This window comes from Nannobrachium achirus (assembly GCF_963921795.1).
Source record: "Nannobrachium achirus genome assembly, chromosome: 5".
Lineage (NCBI taxonomy): Eukaryota > Metazoa > Chordata > Actinopteri > Myctophiformes > Myctophidae > Nannobrachium > Nannobrachium achirus.
Window position 1 is genome coordinate 38796737 of NC_137814.1, and position 22110 is coordinate 38818846.

General features: G+C 40.3%; 1 protein-coding gene across 1 annotated transcript in view; it reads right to left on the minus strand.

Annotated features, from left to right (window-relative positions):
* Positions 1–16109, minus strand: part of LOC308285052 (uncharacterized protein) — a gene marked incomplete at both ends in the record, with an annotated part of 49903 nt that extends 33794 nt beyond the window's left edge. Inside the window, 9 exons of the mRNA XM_080725770.1 lie at positions 1227–1308; positions 1539–1580; positions 2943–3008; positions 7588–7650; positions 8290–8334; positions 8493–8537; positions 9914–10003; positions 10947–11000; positions 15933–16109. Coding sequence (XP_080581896.1) covers positions 1227–1308; positions 1539–1580; positions 2943–3008; positions 7588–7650; positions 8290–8334; positions 8493–8537; positions 9914–10003; positions 10947–11000; positions 15933–16109 — 664 coding nt within the window. The remainder of the gene's footprint in view (positions 1–1226; positions 1309–1538; positions 1581–2942; positions 3009–7587; positions 7651–8289; positions 8335–8492; positions 8538–9913; positions 10004–10946; positions 11001–15932) is intronic.
* Between the last annotated feature and the right edge of the window lie 6001 nt (positions 16110–22110).

Sequence of the window (22110 nt, forward strand, 5' to 3'; positions counted from 1 at the left end):
ACACATTTAGTTACATACTCATGTTAACTTTATGAACCTAAATACAAAAACATTGGACATAAATAAAAATACATTTTAATACTACTACAGTATACTAGTCCTAATATAGACTGACGGAATTAAAGCAGGTCATGTTTGGAATTGAAACAGCTGAAATCAATAATATCAGTATTCCGGTATTAACCTGCGGGCCGCATTAAGTGAAGGTGGGGGCCGCATGTGGCCCCCGGGCCGCCAGTTGCCCATGTATGGTGTATAGCAATGACATGTGGCACAAATTATAAGCCTAATTCCACAATATCAAGATTCAAGAGGGCTTAAATGTCACACATTCAAGTACAAGCAGCAACATGTTTATTCTGCCAGACTGCTAACAATATAGAATTTCTTTGATGATGAAAAACATTTGGGGGTCGCGGAGCAACCCAAAAATGAGTCCCAGCCATTGTTTGGGAAACATTGATATATAATACACAGTAAAGAGCATAGTGCTAGTATGATATGTACAAAGTACAATATGTGCAGGGGATTTTGACATTGAATATGACATCGTATCCTCTGTTCTCCTTCTTTATTTTTATTAAATGACGTCTCACAGTTGCAACTAAACAATATACGCAAGTGCATCTTCTTTGCTGGATTAACAGCGGCAAAGAAGATGGTAGCTACGCGGTGGAATACGTTAACGTTTCACCAGTGGGCCTTAACCTTTCTAGATAATAGATATAGTATACTTAAAGCAGTCGATAGCAAGGTTACACGGAGCAAAAGAAGAAAACATTAATATATGGTCTGACATTGCAGATAAGCTTAAGGCTATGATTCAAGAAATCGCTATATAGTGGTACAGCCTAGAACAGGCATGCACTATTGGACATTCCGTGTTGGTCCGAGGAAAGGGGGTGGGTGGGTTTTCTCTTTTTTTTCTTCTCTTGTCTTGTTATTGTTTGTGTTGTTTGTCTGGAATTTGTATTTTTCTTTTGATTAATGTTTTACTTTTTCTAATTCTATTCATATGTATGTCTATAATCTTGATCCACTCATGTTATGGAAAAATTTAAAAAACTATTGATAACAAAAAAAAAATACATTGTATGCTCTGTTGTGAACAAAGAAGTGTGTTATCCCACCAAAGAAAAGCTTGACAGTGAGTGACATCCTCTCTGCTGAACACTATAATAATCTATTATGATTGGACCATTACCTTTCCTTTTCTATCACCCTACCTTGACGTCCGGGGACCCCCGTTGGGCCTGGAAGACCAGGGTCGCCACGGTAACCTTTGATGGATTCAGCCACACCCCTCACCTGTAAAGAACACAGGACGGTATGGGTCAATTTGTTTCCTAACTATCAACCTTGTAGCTGGGGACCTACGGGAATCCCGTAAAAGACCTGTGGGTGTCCCCTGACCCCACGTTGAGAACCAGGGCACTAGACTGCAACCATGGCTCTACCAACGTTGTGCAAAAACTGTCGGCGATAATAACATAAAACAAATGTTGTTGGATAATGCAGAAGAAGACAATAGGACTCACCTCTCCAGGAAGACCACGGGGACCTCTGTCACCCTTCTCACCCTATGGATCAGAGAACTGTGTATAAATGACAACTAGCACTGGAACATTTTACATTGACATTAAACTTGCAGATGACTATCATGCAGTGTCTGGTAGTAACAGCTTACTCACCCGGTCTCCTGATGTTCCTGGAGATCCTGAATAACCTCTTGGACCAGCCCAACCCTAGAGATATGTCATATTCAAAGCCTGAAGTCACTATTTCATGCACACACACAAATGCACGCATGTCGCACGCGCGTGTGCACACACACACACACACACACACACACACACACACACACACACACACACACACACACACACACACACACACACGCACACTTGCAGAGTACATGTACATGCTGTATAAATCGCAAAGATGCATACACATATCAATGCATTATATATATATATATATATATATATATATATATATATATATATATATATATATAATATGCATTATACTGCAGTTGTACACATGTAAACACATTTTACATACAGTTTTTCCAGGTGGTCCAATGTCTCCATCCTTCCCAGGCTTTCCCTGTACAAGTGAGAGAGGACAATTATCATGTAATTGCTAATTGTTCCATTATGAATGATTTGCTTTCAGTTACATTTATAGAAATGTGTATTTAGATGTACTTATACAGTGCAGTGGAGTCTGTGCAGTTTGTTGTATTTCTCTACTGTATGCTACACTCCAGCTCACTAGACTTGAAATCAAACTATGGAAATGGGGGAAAACTGCAGACTGGGTATTTACTTCCATATCGGGTTTCCTGTGAACCAATTACAGCCCGTTTTAGAGGACCACGACACCACGTGTAATTGGACAACTGACTACTGAACTGTCGCTAAGTCAGCTCAGCTGTGTGTCATTGGATCATCTGTTCACACACACAGAAGAGCTACAGTAACAGAAATCTTGTTGCTATTATTATAGATAAATGTCAACACCAGTAAAGTTGGTCATCATGAGGCTAAAGAATCTAACTAAATGAATCAGAGGGAACAAAATGTCTTCTCCTGGATCGGATGCACTTGTCTTTATTGATGTCATGTCGGCTGACAGCAGCAGCAGGACGAATTCTGAAGCATACATAAATATCTTGTCTGGATCGATATGTAAGCAATACAAATGCACATGGTAACCTCCGTCCCTCGTCTGGGCTGGCATGACATTAAACAGCTTTGTCATCATAGAAATTGGGTTTGTTGTCTCTGTGATGTTGGACCACTTCATCCACAGTCATCTAATGAGTCACTGCTAATACCATTGTGCATTTATTGCCCTTTCTGAAATCCTCTTTGCTGCTGTCAAGGTTAGCAACATTAGCTCGTCTTATCTTTAAGTGAAATCAAACAGAGTTTTACCTCAGGGCCTTCGTTTCCTCCGTCTCCCTTTGTTCCTTGAGAATGGTAGCTGGAACCAGGGTCACCCTGGGGAGGGATTTACAAAGGAACAATAATCGGGAAGACTGGCAGATCAAATGAAATCAGTCCACTTCTGGCGTTGACTTAATTCATAGAGGGCCATGCAGTTCAAAAGGCTTATTTCCAGCTTGTTACTGGTTTGAAGCTTAGAAGAAAAACTTACAATTGATCCCTTGCAGCCTTTCAGCCCTATATCGCCTCTGTCTCCTTTAACCCCCTGAGTGTGTGGAAACAAAACAAAGGATTATGATTTAGACTCACCAAATTTCAATCCCTTTCATATCAGACCTCAGTCTGTCCCAGGGCATGTTCCTAATATTTTAAAACTAGCTTTGCTAAATGTTAGATCTTCACAGAACATACATTTTACAACAAATAATAGTTTAATGATACTTCTTATAAACGTTCCTAATAATAAATGTTCCTAACTAAAACCTAGTTAGACAAAAACAACTTTATTAGGGAAGGAGTAGCTGCCTTAATGATGTCTTGAGGAAACACTACAACACCTCCATGCTGCCCTGATGCATTGCCCAACAGTTCAGCTCTGCCACAGATTTACTGCAAACAGTTCTCTCCTATCGGGCAATTTTAAGAAGGCTTTGAAAACTGCAGTTAAGCCTCTATTAAAAAGTCTAACCCAGATGCTTCTGTTATTAACAATCACAGCTGTATGTTAAATCTAACTTTAAATAACTGTAAATAAAATCATTGAAAATGACAAATTAGTATTTTTTTAGTAATATATATTATTCTTTTCTCCTTTGTTTCAGCTCAGACCAGTTTCTGTTTTTTACTTTATTTTCATTTCTGTAGTTCTCTAGATGCTTTTAAATGCATGTTGTATGCCTCATGTAAAGAACCTTGCATTGCCTTGAAAGTAATGTATCAATCATCGGTTCTTTTACTTTAATCAAATAAAATCTGCTCCCAAGATCAGTCTGTCTCTACACAGTACTGCACCTTTAATTGGATGGCACCTGATTGGTACTCCTTGATGGGTCCTGGTGGTCCAGGGGGTCCTCTGGGTCCTCCTCTGCCCTGCGAGTGAGGCAATATTTATAGTTTGTGGGAAATAATTCATCTTCAATGTATGTGTAAAAACGAGTTAAAAATGAATGAATGAACATGTTCGAAAATAATTACCCTTGGCCCTGGAGGTCCAGTATAAGCATTGCTGCCTTCTTGACCCTGTGATAGAAAATATTACTTGGAAGTTGGCACAGTTGTTTGTTACTTCAGAACGTATTCTCACTAGTAGACTTGTTTTTCTGTTAAGTCGCTTGAAATTATTGTTGCGGTTTGTAGTGTAGTTGCGTATTTGGGCTTGCTTCCTCATGTTGTTTAAATCAGTGTTTCTCAAACAGTTTCATGTCAAGGATCCCCAAATTAATATGTATTTGTCCACAGACCCCCATCTGAAAAGCTTTTGTGCCAGGGACCCCTACAGTATACAAGATTTGTGTCGTTTAAAATGTTTCATAAACATTCCGGAATTTCTTCAAAATTGTATTGAAAATCGCAGATCTACAAGATCAGCAACCTTCTACAAGCTTGTACGTAGATCGTCTATTTTCACATAGCCGATGTATACATTAGTGTAGGTTTAAAGTGGTTAAACTATGTATGTTTTCTGGAATTGTGATCTAATTCAGTCATTCTGGAACAAGGCCCATGCACTTTCACACTGAAATGGGTAGGGTATTTACACCTAGTTTATACCATGGTTGCAGCCTGGTTCTGGACTCGGACTCTAACCGTTTACCAGACATGGTGATTTACTGTATCTTCCCAAAAAGTGCATTCTACCAGGTCCACCCCTCAGATACCTTGGAGAAACTCACATACTGCATGACCTTTGGAGCATGTGGTCCCTTCTATTGTGTGTGTGTGTGTGTGTGTGTGTGTGTGTGTGTGTGTGTGTGTGTGTGTGTGTGTGTGTGTGTGTGTGTGTGTGCGTGCGTGCGTGCGTGCGTGCGTGCGTGCGTGTAAGTAAGTAAGTAAGTAAGTAAGTAAGTAAGTAAGTAAGTAAGTAAGTAAGTACATTTTATTTATATAGGACTTCTCACAGAGAAAACCCACAAAGTGCTTGACATACAATAAAAATACAACAATGACAGTAACTGTACAATAGAACTCAAAAACAACAGACATATTACAGGGAGGACAAAATCAAAATCCAATTTCATTCAGAATTTGTGTGTGTGGCCTAAGACAAGACCGGTTGTTTCTCTTGCAAAAGTCATGCCCAAAATAGGGACGCCAGGAGTGGCTTTAATGCTCAGGCAGCTACCTTCTTACCTTAGCTCCCGGATGTCCTGTCTGGCCAGGGAATCCCTGTTCAGAAACAATGACAATGTAATATTAAGCATTACCATCACAACTTTGTTTCAGCCATGTGTGCCAAATAAATAAGTTAACTCACAGGTTGGCCACGTGGTCCTTCGTCCCCTCGGAATCCGGTCTCACCACGCAAACCTGGGAGGCCCTATAATAAAACAGGTAGGTTCATCTCTGTGTCCGCATCTATAGCTGTTAAAGAAATGTTGAAATGAGATTCTAATCAGGTCTAAGTATAGTTACAGGGTCTCCATCTCTCCCCGGCAGCCCAGGTGTTCCTTTTATTGCGGCCACTGATATTTGGGATTCACCCTACAGAAAAATAAATAGATAGTAGATTGAGTTGCAGTGGTTATAGAACCATACTGCCATGTGATTATTTATTCACAACTTTTTCTCTGCAGTATAATGTACATTACAAAAACAAATACCATCATTCAGAACCGGGGACTGTGCTATGCAAGCAGTCAAAACGTGGTCGATCTATCACTTGTTATAAAGGTCAGGGCTAAATGTACAACTGCACATATGCTGCTTTCGTTTAGCTCTCAAGTATGATTTATGAATTGTTTTTCAGCAGTACAAATATTAAGGTCATTGCATTCAGCACCCTGTTTTGCTAAATACTTGTTGGAAATCAGTCTAACAAGAATGTGCATAATGTCACAAATTGATATGTTTTGCGCGCACTTTGGTTTTGTATTGCGCTTTAAAGGTTAATTAGTCTATTTGTTGAATATAATTTTTTAGGAGGCAGATCATTGCATTTGCAGAATGAAATCATCTGAAAAATCTGCCTTTTGCCAATACATCGCCCAAGCCTACCATTGGTATGGTCCTAATTCTTTAATTCAGCGCTTGATTAAAGAAAGGGGTGATAGGAAGATTACGCAATAGTGCATTATGATGACGAGGAGGAGGATGTTGCTGGAGAAGATAATGATAATATCCATCATCATCATCATCATTGTGATTCCATTTATGAAAAGATTTACTTCCTGGCTGTCAAAACTGGAAAGCCCATGTCAGATTATTACTGGAGCATGAAATTAAACATCAAGTTCACTCCTCAACATGCCTAAGAATTAGCTTTGAGAACAGATTAAAGGCAGAATGGGATTGGGAGAACAGAGTTGGTGAGGGACGTTTTCATGTGTGTACTGCACACAGTGGTGGACAAAGTACTCAACGCCCACAGGCCCACTACTTGAGTCATCCTCCTGGTCATACAGTATATTACGTTAAGTTAAAGTATTGGAGTACTGACACTTACCTTTGGTCCCTGTGGTCCTGGTGCACCCTGGAAAATAAATATACTACATTTTAATGACTAGTAAGACGCCTCAGGGCTTTTACATACGGTAGGTGATGTCACAGTGATGTGTCAAGGTAAAGGTTTAACTTAACCCAAGGAAGTGTAAAAAAAAACTATGTAACACACTGGGTTTTGTGTCCATTTTAGCACTTAAATTAGCACCAGATTTTGCTGTAAACTGTAGGCATGAAAGACTTTAGTGAACAGTTTTGCACAGAGAATTGGTTACAGTATAGTCATGCTATATACTTGTGATTGTTTCTTACCATTGGTCCATCTCTTCCTGGTTCCCCAGGTAAACCAGGAATTCCATCTTCTCCCTAAGAGACAAGCACAATTTGGCTAAGCAGTGACTTTCAAGTTATCTTTATGGCACAAATATTGTGGTTTATGTAAAAGTTTCTCTTTGGATTTCCTTCCTTTTCAAATAGGTCTTTATTTGTACTTTTTTACGTTATGTTTGATATGACCAATCAGCTGACTCATTAAAGCACTTAAAACTACAGTAGGTTGAACAAAATCACAAATACAGTATTGTCAATCATCTTAGATCTGTTGCTTCTGTGCTCTGATTGATTCTATTCACTCTGTATGGGGAAACAGGTCTCAAATCACACATGCAGCACATTAATGCACAAGAAGATACAAAACAAAGAAAGTCTGCCTCTTTTTCCTAATGGTATCGTTACTGGTCAAACATGAATAAAGCATTTTCACTTTCTCAAAATGACACAATACAAGGATTGAGACCTAACATGAAAATGATCTACAGTGTTTGGAATCTATTAGGTAAAGTTTAATATTGCTTCAAAAACTTGTGTTTCACGCCTGTTAGGGGACAAACAGTACAGTACAGTACAGTACAGTACAGTACAGTACAGTACAGTACAGTACAGTACAGTATATTCTAAATGTGTTACATCATCTTACATCTGTTCCATTGCATCCAGGGGCTCCATACAACCCCGAAGGCCCCTGCAATCCTGGGACACCCTGTTGAAAGAGATCAATATTATACATTATACAGTATAGGCATATACAGTATACTGTATAATGCATAGGTATATTACACACGCACAATTAATCAAACAACCAAACTATTTATTGCACATTTGATACAGCAAGTGCAACTCAATATTCTCTCAATATATATTATACATTAAAATACATTAAACATAAATGAGAGAAAATAAAAGTAAGGTCCATAGCTTCTTCCCCATAACAGTTAAGAGACTAACAGTCCTGCTGGGCACATAGCTAAAAGACATCTCATATAACTAGACAGGCCTAGGTGCATTGCCATTTGGTGAATTAAATAACAGCAAAAGGATCTTAAAATCAATTAACAGGCAACCAATACAAGCTCTCTGTTTGGTCTTTGTCAGCACCTCTGCTGCTGTGCTCTGCACAGGTTGTAACTGACCGAATGCTTTTGAAAAATACACCAGACAGGACTAGGAGAGCATTACAGTAATGAAGTAGTCCGCTAGTAATAAAACCATGAATAAGACAGTAGAAACAGGGAGACAGACAAGGGACGGATGTACAGTACGGAGAGACGGATGGAAGGATAGACGCATGCGCACGCATGCACAATTAATGTACTGTACAGTAGAATAAATTGACACCTACTGGTAAACCTAGAGACCCAGCAAATCCTTCTTTACCCTGAAGCCCCTGTGATGATGTGATACAGCAAGGTTATGGCAGTGTTTTTGTATATACTGTGTACATACATGGACAAAATAAAACATATCATCCCATTCTGATGTAATCATTTTAATAAACATAATTATAGATTCTTCAACATGCAACACAAAAACAGGTTACTATACCCGACTGCCTTTTGGCCCCAAGGGTCCATCATAGCCACTGTTACCCTGCAAAGACAAAAACAAGAATGTTAATACTGTATGACAATGAATTAGTCATGGGTGTGCTTTAAATTAGACCAATCATCAGTGTCGTCTCCGATTCCCTTAAAGTAAGAAGACCTACAGTAGTTATATGGCACATTAATTATAACATGATAGATTCAAAAAGTGGATCTCACGTAAACTAAAAGCATCATCTATGGGAGCAGCATCAAAGAGGGCTTTCAACGTGAAAAAGACTGTAAAAGGTCTTATTTGAGATGTTCCTTTTAGGCATTAACTGTACTTGTACTGTACTACATTTCAATTGTATTGACTACACGTGTACTGTTCTCCATTTTTGTCTAATAAAATAATCAATCAATCAATCAATCAATCAATCAATCAAAAGATGTGATATAATGATGTTAGGGGACACAAGGTAGACAGGTGGAACACCCAGTGACCACGTCTCCCTCCTGTAACCTAATGTCTCCTCCTGTCTAAGACAGAACACTTCTGTGATCTTGACAACATAATAATCCCATTCTCAGTTAGTTATTAGGTTCTTTTTTAAACCATTTATCAAAGCATTACAAAGCACGTTCTGTGTGTGGGAGACCCAAATGAATGCAGATACAGATAAAGAAAGCCACATTCTTATTATTCGTATCAATAGGAATAATACAAAATCAAGTGTTCTTTTTTTTTGCCTTTCTAAGCACACAAACAACCTTACAGGATGGCAAATTGCAATGCAATATATACTGTAGTAGCCTATGGATAATATGGCCCAGATCATGAATAGTTTTTTCAACTTCAGTGCTGAGTCTTTCAGCAATGTCATCTACCCTGTTGAAAGTGAGTGTTGTGTTTAATTCAGATTGTAAGCTGTGTCTACGTATTGCAAAGGCACCTGCCACCTACTGTACCTTGTTGTGCATCTTTATACAAATAATGTGCTCTTTCAAATAGTAAGGATATACCATATCTGAGTTGAATTCAGCTCAGGGGTGGTCTAAGCCAAGGTATAATCTCTTTTTTAATTTTCTCACTGCACCTAAGTAAGCAATGGACCAACATACCCAAAGGGCGCAGAGATAAGTGCATTTGGTAATTTTACCACATGGGCAAAATGACACCTGCGTTTGTTGTAGCAATTGATGATTACACTGTGCTTAGCGCTGTTAGCGCCAAGCATAAGATAGTGCCCACTGTGTTGAAACATTGGAACTGCACATCTTTGCATCTTGGCTACGAGTTGCTTGACTGCTTTGTTCTTTTTAACACTGATAGTTTTCTCAACACCTATGCACCTTATAAAACATGTATACATGTATGAAACATGTATTTCCTAGGACACAGACAGAGCTGTAAAGAAGAGGGAAGTTAAGACCTTCTACCTTTGGTCCCATTGGCCCAGCATGACCCTCTGACCCTGGATGGCCCTCTGGTCCTGGGAGGCCTTTATCTCCTGGAAAACCTTTATCTCCCTGTATGTGTGCATGTGTGCATGTGATGCGTGCATGCGTGTGTGTGTGTGTGTGCGCGCGTGTGCGTGTGTGTGTGCACATGTGCAAGGCAGAGTCAGACAGAGAACATTGTCACTTGGAGTTCAGAAATAACATGGAAAAACAGATGAATGCTGCCATCAATTACACCCTCTCTGTCCTCGCTAGCCCTCAGCCACCAACCTCCCAACATGCCCAACTAGAAAGCCTTTACTTAGTTGCATGTAAAGTTGTTTCTGATTCTGGAGTCGTGCACCGTAAACAGCAGATCTACAAGCTCACAAGTCGCTGCAAAGTAACCAATTATGAGCTTTTTTCTGGGCTTTACTCCAGGTAACTTTGTCAAGAACTACTGTATGTGTCACGATAGCAATAATGTTAATTAAAGTGTACAGTAAACACAAAATGAAACTGATTGCAACGCTAAAAAATTGACCTGACAACCTCTGAGAGTTCGAAAAAATTTATATTTTACGGTGTAGTACATTTTAGGCACATAACACACTGGTATTTAAAGGAGTAGCTCACGCCCAAAATGACTTTTTTTCTATTGATTACTCACGCCATGGAGACTTGAGTTCAATACGATTTTTAGTATTTTGTCGCATTCCTAAGACAATAATTTGATATTTGATTTGAATTTGAAATGTATCCCCATTGATTCCAGATGGGGACCCAAACTCATTTGGGTCCCCATCCGGAATCCATGGGGGTAAATGTATTGTTATCAAATTATTGTCTTAGGAATGCGACAAAAAACAAAAAATCTTATTGAACTCAAGTCTCCATGGCGTGAGTAATCAATTAAAAAAAAGCCATTTTGGGCGTGAACTACTCCTTTAATAATATCACTGTATTGTAACATTCTAACACTGAGAAAAGGGCAATATGACTTCCTTAGTAAATCATAACTTTGGCCACTTACTCTGCTCCCTTTTACTCCTGGACAGTGGCACCTCGACCGCCCACTGCAAACACACTATCAAAACATAAATCAAACACATTCATTACAAAACACAGAACAACACTTGATAACAATGGCTGTATGTTATAGTCATGAAGCCTTTAATTCTAATTCACATGCTGTGAGTGTATGTGAGTTACAGTTAATTCATTAAAATAGAAAATGAGAGAAATACGTTTCATATTTGTTTGTTTGTTTATTTGTTTTTTGTTTTCTTAAAGAAAGAAACGAAAAAAGGCAGATCTACAAGCTCACAATTTGTTGCGATGTGACACATTGTGAGTAGTTCCTTTATTTTCTAAACCATTTGAATAGGGCTTAAGAAGTGGTTAAGCCTGTGTACTGTAGACTAAGCAGCTACTGTAGGCCATATAGAACAGTCATCTGCAGTGATCAGGAATGTCCACTAGATGGCTGTATCACATCCCTATGGTCACATCTGTTTGGACTTCCCTTTAAACCACCTGAATGCAACACAGGACGGAACTCGAGGAGGCTTTTATTCCTTTTTGGACCACTGACACCAAACACCATCAATACAATAAACAGATTTAAGCATTAGACAAAACTGGACAAAACAAAACCACTTGATGATGTCACTCCAGAAAAGAAATACTGTAAAAGGTAATGAAATTAAACAAGCCAATGCAAGGCAGATTTAGGGCCAGGATCTGATTAATGAAGTGAAGTAAAGTTTTATTATGTGATCTGTCAGGTCTATTTACTCCTGTCTGTCTGTTTATTTGTTGAAAGAATGATAATAATGTAACTTGACAACAAATGGCTGGGTGAAACAATGATCAGTTGGCTTCCCTTTTGAGCCACAAAGCTCAAGGTCACAGTTGTGGTTCAAATTATCTTGTCTTTCCATGACAAAATCCTGTTAGTTTTTCTCATTTGCAAAAACACAATTATTGAACCCCAAACACTTTCTCAAAACTGTAAGCTCAAAGTCAAACCCCACAAAATTAGCACAACATTTCACACTAATGTAGGCCTAAAGCAAATGTCTGTCAGTCATTGACATACACAAAAAAAATAATAATAATAAAATAGCTGATCTACAAGCTTACAATGCATCGTGACGGAATGCATTGTTAGCTTGTTTAGAAATATTTTGACATGTTTTGCATATTGTACATGCCAGGTTAAAAGTGGTTAAATTAAAAAATCAGTTTTTTTATGCTGGGTTAGAACGATCCATACTGTAAATCAACAATAATGCATACAGTATCAACATGTAACTACATCCACAGGAAGGAGGCCGGGGAGGGGGCAGGATTTTTAACACTGACGGCTGTCCGGCCAGTGTGGCAGCTAACACATAGATTGAACAGAGAATAGACTAGAGACTGCTTAATGTACCACCTGAGATTCACTGTGGGTAGAGGGGCGAATGATAATGAACGCGAAGTGACAGACAGCACTTCTAAATTAACTTGTTATTGAATGAATGAAGGGGCGTCCGGGGAAGATGGCAACAACAACACATCCTGCCTTCCATATATAAAAGAACATCCGCAGGCTCAATTCATTGTGCAAATCCTTACATGCAAAAAAAGTACAAACGATAATTAATAAATTGACACTCACGATCTAGTTATCTAGTCTCTCAAAATAAATTCTGCAATTTATCCAAAATTATTACTTAAAGCTCAACGCAACCAATCACTACATACTGTCTACTTTACATAAAGTATTAACGGCAGGTGCAATTCTGCAAACTATTAGATCAGAGCACAATATATTGCTAAGCTACTGGCAATTCTTTTCTTACATAATGAAGCTTTAGCGTTAGTTTATGCAGGACACAACATTCTCTCTCCCACCCAGCTGTAATCAGCTGTCAGTCAGCTCCTTTCCTATACCTCACTTACAGATCTGCTGGTCATTACGTCACTCTTTCTGACTGTCATACTCCAATCAGAGCTCAAGCTCAGTAAGGGAGGCACCTTTAAATACGTCTTGCATTCATGCTCTGCTTGTGTCTTATTAGATCGGATTCGCTGCTACTTAACTGCCTCCTCCACCTCAGCCTCCACCTTGATCAGAGTATGGCATATACAGTAGGCTCAAATACTTGTGATTTACGTCTGTTGATTCAAGCTTATATGTCAATGTATTATTATATTGTACTTCTAGGGTTTTGCTTAACGTTTTTTTTTTGTTGAGAACTATTTTTAAAGGACATTCAGGACAGACCATTTCATTTTGATAATGATTTTAAGCTTGGTATTGTGTGTCTCTGTTTATGCACAATAAAGATTTTTGGTGAACTTGTTGTACTCATTTTTTAGGGCATATTGCAGCTGCGAATGTGTTTAATGTTTCAGGAATTGAGGAAAACTTTTAAGTGTATAGCAGACAAGGATTTTTTGTTGTATTCGTTTCCTGCCAAAACATCTGTTTACTGTTGTACATACAATACAAAATTACAATTCCATTGTGTTGCTCTCTCCTCACATCTTTATCACCGACTGCCATCTTATGCTGTCACCAAACCAAATAAACCTTTTTTCCTCTGTGCAGCTTACTTGGCTTTGTGACCATAAAAGGAATTTAACCACTTGAACCCTAGAGCAGTGTTTCTCAAAGTGGATTTCAGTGACTCTCTAGGTTCCTTTATGGGGGTCTAAATTGACCCTTACAATTCTGTAACTTTGACAGCGTCCATTTGGTTCCATTTGTACACTGTCAAAGTTAAGGGGAGACCTTCACATGTCAAAGTTTGAGAACCACTGCCCTAGAGCATCCATATTCTGGGGGGAACATTAGCCTAGAATTGCAGATATACAAGCTCACAACAAGCGATGTGTTGTGAGCTTGTAGATCAGCTATTTTTGGAGAAGAGATCTGGTGTGAAAAAAGAGTGCACCATGTACAGAGGCAAACATGTCCAGTTCGCTGTATAGAGTATTTAAGTGGTTAATGTAAACTTTAAGATACAATCTGTAAGTTGTATGTCTGATTATTCCCTCTGCCGATGGAGATCTACTTTAACACCAACTAACCATCTGCCGCCACCAAACTACCATAAATATTGCAGTGCCATCTTCAAATAACTTTACTGACATTGTCAACCAGTTGCTGTCACCTGATGCCAGGCAGCCATGTAAATGTATCAATGAAAGAGTTGTACAATCACAACAGATGAGCTTGTTATATTGCATTAACTGTCTACCATATAATGAATTAATATTGCATTCATCAATACAAGTCTTGGGTTATAGGACTTATAGTCCTCACTCATTCCTCTCAACTCTATTTCTTTCTCACTCAAATCCTCTTCACACTAGAAATGATGGACTTATTAGTCTAAATACTCCTGCTTGCATGTGAGTCGTCAGACTAAACATTCCCCTTAAAACAGGGTGTATACATACACAGGACTTCACTGCAAACAGATACACGCTGGCCTGTTTATGTCAGGTTTACTATCCACATTATGACCATAGAAGCTGTTTGCAGATGAGCTCATACATTGCAGTTAAGAGGCATGGTGTCAGTGACAATCAGGGTGCCTAAGCAGATGCCCACAAAGTGCATCAAACACATGATTGCATTGCCACTGGTTTGATTCTGGCTGGAGACCTGTGTTGCATTTCATTTACCCTCTAAACATCAAACTACTGTCTCAACTATGTTATCTAAATAATGTAAAAAAAAAAACTTTCATTAAGTATCTTATAAAGGAAAGAGTATACCGGTATGTGGCATGTAAGGCATTAAGTAACAGTGTCTTTCCCATGCATAATAGTCTGTTCCAAATTCTCATAAAGTGCTAAACAGTGCAAAGCCCGATTTGTATTTATTTAATGTTGTTATTAATTGAACAACTAACAATTACAAGACGAGAAAGATTTAACAGCACATTTACAAGCAGAGTGGAAGTATTATTGACATAATGTACTGCAGCAATTACAGCAGTATAGATCTATATTATAATGAAAGTTCAAAGCCAGCTCGCTCTGCTCATTGCATCATTTATTTTATGTCATATCCGGCACCAATTTGTGGGGGGCAAAGGCCAAATCCCAGGGAAGGAAGGCCATCAAATAAAACGATAACCCTAACACTAAAGAGAAGGAGAAAGAGAAGAAAATAACAGTGAGGCTGATGAAAAAGATAAAATCTTATAGTAACATCTAACCTAAAGGCAAGCAAAGGGTTATGGTTAGGGATAAACAACCATCATGAAGATAAACCCAAACAGCCATGGTTCTGAAAAGGTTTTGTATGTGTAAGCTCGTGGGAAAAGGGAGAAGTGTACTGAACTGTCATGGGTCAGATATACATAATGAGTTGATGTAGTAGGCTACACTACATTAGTCCGACTCCTCACTCTGTCCTCCAACAGCTGAACAGGACTGAACGCTGATGGCCCAGTCCAGATAGTCCAAGATCTGTATTCCTACAGTTATCTTTTCTGAGTCAGTCTACTGTTATACAGTAAAGACTGGACCACACACAGTCTCATTTCATTGTTTAGTGAGTCATTTTAAAACCAAGACCACAGAGGGTAGAGGAAAATAGCAGCACATTTATCATTAGGATTGATCATCAGGAATTCAGGATGTAGGCCTATAGGCTAGACAGACAGACAGACAGACAGACAGACAGACAGACAGACAGACAGACAGACAGACAGACAGACAGCACAGTCATTTGATTAGGTTTAAGTCAGTGCTCAATCTCATACAGTAACATGATCATGGGCTCACTTAGCCTATCTGTCAGAAGGCAGGCCTGTGATACCTCTGCTGTATTTTTGAGTAAAGCTGATATAGTAGGAAATCAAAAGAAACTAAACATTTAACTCCTGGTCTTGATATGACTATTGTTGCACTATGAAAAAAAAAAAAAATACAAAAAATAAATAGTGTACTTACATTGTTTGCTTCAGAGCGCAGTAGCAGCATAACAGCACACAGGACCAGCGGAACCCACCATGCTGCTCTCATTCTGACACTGGACTATCAGCACCTCCAGACCAGGACAGCACACACCTGTGCTGTGCGCGGCAGCACTCCGGCAGCAACACGTGGGAAGGTTGATGTGATTCCTTCCAGCGATGTCTTCTTGGCCGTCCTGCTGCTCTACATCTGTCGGTGATGTCGACCCCATTGCTTTCGTTTTGAGTAGCCAGCCTAAATAAAAGTTCAAGAGCGTGTAGAAGGGGCGGTGCCGCGTCGTGTTAACTTTGAATGGCTGCAAACTCCACAGTTCGCTCGCTCCCATCTTTACAAAACGCCAGGCAGTAGGAGATGTGTCCAGTCCACTGCAAAAGTGCAAAAGTAGGTGTGAGGCTTTTTTTCGCTGAACTTGTGGACTAGGGGATACTGGAGGAGAATTGATTGGCAGCTCTGATTTCACGGAGGCACTGGTAAGTTTTACATGTTGGTCATTTAGCAAGTAAATGTTCCACTTTATGGACATATGGATATGCATGCAGTAGGCTAATGAAGACATGTGATCTGTCGCTGTTGTCCCAAGGCCAGTAGACTATATATTGGCTAGGCAACTGTTATTTTTGTAGTCATATAGAACAGTTGTTTGCGTTAGTCCATAGGCCAACAGCCATGCAGATTAAAGGGGTAGGCTACTGTCACCTAAAGGGGTACTGTCACCTTAAGAAGTAATCTTAAAATATAAGTTAATATTTTTCATTGTGGGAATGCACAATTATAAGCCAATCAAATTAATTGACTGTACTTAGACTACTTACTGTACTGGTCAGCTGTTGTTGGGGGGCGAGTGGCAGATTACAATGTGACAACATAAGTTTCAGACTATTTCAGACCGTTTTCAGAGAGACCACGTGACCTACTGTATCATAATATTATAATTTCGGGGCGTGTCAGCGGGCCTTTTGTAAAATATACATTTTGTTGCCTCAATTGTAGACAGATGTGTCCACTGTCCAATACCATTATTCACACCGACCGCGGCCATCTTGGATCACATGACTTCCTGGGGTAGCAGCCTGCACAAGCCTGCATTACAAACCATTGTGAACAATGGAGCGATGGTCCCAAAATATGAGTTCTGTTCAACCAATTTATTTTTACAAAATTGATAAATGGGCAGATGACAACATCATCATCCCCAAAATGATTAAATAGAAGGGTATTATCCACAATATTCATGGTAGTTAGGCTGCAACCTTACTGTGTACAAAGACTTGCTATCTGTGCAGTGCTTGGTCAACTTTTTCTTGAAAGGATGCTAGTCTAAAAGACTAGAATGTAAACAAAGTGTCGGTCCGATAACGGCCAAAATGATTATTTTAATTTTATTTTACGCTTTTTGTGGTCATTTTTGAATAGAAACACATGTATGAAGCTTATTTTTTTATAAAATATTTTCGAAACATTATTTTTATTTTAGCATCCGTTTTTCAAGAAAAAGTTGTAATATTAACAATATGAAGGCAGAGCAAGCACTAGTCTGCATACTGTAGCAAGTCTTTGTACAGAGTAACACTGCAACCTAACTACCATGAATATTGTGGATAATACCCTTCTATTTAACAGTGATGTCATTACGTGCGCGTCACGCGTCTCTGACGCATTCACGTTGCCTAAAGACGCATTCACGTCAGTGTCCTTGGGTCCCACGGACGCATCGCCTCCATTGGAGTCCACGTTAAAATAATTTACCACGTTGCGAAAAAAAAAATATTTTAAAAAGTCCAGACGCCACCATTGTTCATGGGTGAAGGCATGCTACTTAACGCTATGTTAACACAAATGAAATCCGCGTAGAAAGTCTTAAAACAGACGATAGAACTAACGACAGTGTGTTTTGAACGCCATTGTGTATCCGTGGATGGTCACAGAATTCAATGGGTGCCTGAGTTTTAGCGTAGCACCGGGCCGCTCTCTGACCATAGTGGCACAGCGTGTTAGGTGATACACCAAAAAGTGTTCCCCCACAGAACGTGTATGGCGCAGAAACATGACATGCTCACTGCTCACACAGCGACCCGCCTCCTCTCCCTCTGTCCTCTTCATTCAATAACAACTGGATACACGCGCTATTGTTTATAGATGTGGTGGACATTGGACAACGTGTTAGAAGCCACACAGGTCTTCATTGCGTCTTTACAACAATAGCGACGATTAACGTCGTGGTGAACGTGGTCAAATAACCTTTATTGGCTCAACTACAACACGGAGGAAGCAAGCTAGCCTAGCATGTACGCTATCGGAGACAGTATGTATGTAGCCTAGGCTGCCTAACTGTTTGATTGATATAGTGTTTTCGTGGCGGCGCCGTCCATTTGGTGGTCCGCCGGGGCCGCGGACCACCGCGGCCGCCTGTGCCTTGCCCTCCCGCATCCAGAGGGGCGGCACGTCCCTCTATGATCAACCGTTCAAAACAAAAGTAGCCGATCTACAAGCAATCCCTTTTGACCCAGTCCACTGGTTCTCTGTACAGTAGAGCAAACACAAGCACGGCATTTCCCCCATTCCATAGAAGCAGTAACAGTACAAACAGGAGACATCATGATCTCACTTAGAAGATCCATATATTATCGATGTATATAAAATAACAGGTGGCTGACTGGCTGTTGATTATGAAGACTCGGTAAAAGCTTCTATCTACTCCCCCAAGTGGTCAACATCCGATATTACCGGTTAGGTATAAAAAAAAAAATCAAACCATCACATGACTATTTGGAAGTATTAAAATTGTAAGATTTGGAATTGTGGTTCATTTCTTTCAGACACATTTCTACGTAACATGAACATAACCATATAATAACCAATTCAAGTTAAATGCTGCACTTTGTCAAAAATGACATGATGCGTTGAATTTTTGTGGGACCCATAAAATATCCCTGGGACTCATCCGAAAGACCCGTCTTGGGTCCCGGGACTCATTACATTAAAAACCTATTAACATCACTGATTTAATAATTTTGGGGATGTTGATGTTGTCATCTGCCCATTTGTCAATTTGGTAAAAAATAAATTGGTTGAATAGAACTCATATTTTGGGACCATCGCTCCATTGTTCACAATGGTTTGTAATGCAGGCTTGTGCAGGCTGCTACCCCAGGAAGTCATGTGATCCAAGATGGCCACAGTGTGAATATGGTCTATAGTTACCTATTTATTTCTGCCACAGGGGGCAGTACTGAGCAGAGGACTCACCTCTAAAGACGACCAAAGAGATTCAACATCCGCTTTGCGACTCTGTCCATACTTGGGTGAGTTCTGAACTAAACAATGTTTTATGAAACATGCATAGAACTGCATAAATTGACCATTTAAGCTGTGTAGCCTAAATGTAATCCTGTAGTTCATATTATCCTCACTGTATAGATGTAAGCTGCATGAGTCTTAAACATTATAGGCCTACAGACCTTATATATAGGGTGTGCCAACATGTAGTTTTAGAGCGGCCATTTCTTGGGTCAACACAGCCTTAAGCCGTGTGCACACTACAGCTATAAAGTTATAAAAATAAGCAAGCTAAACAACCAGGCAGCCAACGTTTAGCTTTATAGCTGTAGTGTGCACGAGGCATTACACAGGTGTTCTGATTGGAGTAGAGCATTAGTTCTATGCCAATCAAACAATTGAAACACCTGTGTTTGACCCAAAATATGGCCGCTCTAGGACTGCAATAGCGTCATGTTAACCATTGCACTTCCCCTTTCTGATATCCCAAATGTACTTTCAAATTAAAAAAGCCTTAGACCTGAAGCAACTATTTAATAATCATTAGTGATTATGTGACAAAACTGTTTGTGGAAAAAAAAGCTTAACCCCTAAAAGAAAAAGATGCATGTAATTTATTGTTGTTTAAGGCCCTTCAACTCTTTTTGTTATTACACTGTATACAGTATAGTACTAGAGTGAAAGTATTTAGAAAAGAATAGACATTTATGATGTGTTATGCTAGCTAGACATACAGAGATCTTAGTCCTCCAAACAGGGTAAATCTAGTAAATTCCTGGTGACAAACATTCTTATTGCATGTTTACTCAACACATCTGCCTATGTGCATTCCTTACACTTCCCTGATGTTTACTTAGATATTCAACACATCTGGCTGCCTACAGTATGTGCATTCCTTTTTCTTTCACACACTTCATACTGTACATGCACACACTGATGTGTACAGTAGATTCAGGTGTAGTCTCTCAAGAACAGACAAACTGAGCTCGAGTTATATGGATCGACCCTTTCTTTGACGATGGCAAGCCAGATTGATTCAGATGTGACTCTACACACACACATACACACATACACGCACGCACGCACGCACGCACGCACGCACGCACGCACACACACACACACACACACACACACACACGCACACACACACAATCTGCAGAGCATCAATATTGAGTTGAAAGAATTGTACCAAGAAGGGCGGGGGGGGGGGGGGGGGGGGGTTAATTGTGACATTGTTAATTGATTACATTGGCATTACATACCGGCTGAGAAAATACAATTGAGATCAAATGCAATGCCACTCTTAACATTTTACTTTGCTGTATTAATCTACAATACTTCGCTTCAAAGGAAGTTCTCAAGCAGTTATCCAGGCTATCGCTCGTAGCCTGGTGGCACAAGGGGCTGCAGTTTTTGCAGTGGTATACAAATAAATAATCCTGCATCGTGGCTATGAGTGTGCAGCCTTTTCTTCACTTTAAGACGTATGAACCAAGGTCAGCTGCACCTCATCAATACTGGTGTGCCACCTGTTTCGAATGATATCAACGCACTTAATGCGAAATATTCACGTGCTTTCAGACGCTTCAATGCAGAGGTATCCATCATGGATACTGGATACTGGGTATCCAATTATCTCACCAATGCAGAGATATTAGTAGTAAAATGTCGACATCTAGTGGTCAACCTCAGAGGTACACAATAATAAAACCTGAGCTGAATCCCAGCATCGAACTAGAGGCCATAGATTCTCTGTTCCCCGGTGTAATGCTCCATGCCACAGACCCCGACGGAGCGGTGCGGTATTGGGCGCCGATGACCCCCGTGAGTCGCCACCGAGGCGAGCGCTAGCGAGCCGAGTTGCCGCGACGAGCGGTGGGAACTAGCCTGCTTCCAGACCAGAGACCCCGCCCACTCTCAGAGTGGACTCTTTCTCTGGTCTGGAGCTTAGTACATGAATCGGTTTTTATTTTCGGCTGTCCAATGAGCGCGCGGGGTGGGGGTGGGGGTGGGGTGGGTCTAACGAATATCCAATCCGCGCAGCAGTTGAAACGATTCAAACGAAGTTCACACACACAGAAGAAGGCACACACACACACACGCACGAGCGCACTGATTTCACCAAGCTGTTTAATGTTGATTACAAGTTTCTGGTCGCAGTTCTGTGTGGAAGCAGTCACTGGCACAGACAGAGACACACACACAATCACACACACACTCCCCGACGGTGCGTCGCGTCCACCGTGCGTCTCGATCACCGTGCGTCGCGATCACTCGCGCGCGAACACGCGCGTGCACGCTCGCAAAAAAGTCCCCCGTAAATCGCTCAGAATGGAGCACAGTTTCAGACTAAAGCGTGAGCTGAGTCTGAAATCAGGCTAGGTGGGAACGGCGACCAATCCCACTCAGCGTTACCGAGATATGTGCCGTTATGGACAGAATAGTAAATATTCAGTCCCTCACTATCCACGTCTACCCCACTGCACGTCTACCCCACTATCCACGTCAAAGATAAATGCACAAAAAAGGAGTCACATCATCCGTTCATTAGCTCAGTCAGTAGAGCACGGATGCAACAAACCCACGGCTTGGGTTTGATTCCCGTGAGGGGAATATAATATTCAAGGCGACAGATATCGGCGCATGCGTACATCAAAGTGCACGGAAACAGGATACCACGTGGATACTCCGTGGATACTCTGTGGATACTCTCTGCATTCAAACGTCTGAGAAATGGTGAAAAAGTCTGATTGAATGCAAAGAGAGCAGTCGAAGCTGGTGGGTGTGCACCCGTCTCCTGTTTGTTTGCCTCATGACTACTCAACACGTGGAATGTTGCTTTCTGTGCCCCTGTTTCAGTGATCCAGAGAGAGTCAACAGACATAGCACAATATTGATCATTACTCCTAAAGACATGGTGATTAAGTTTGAAAAAC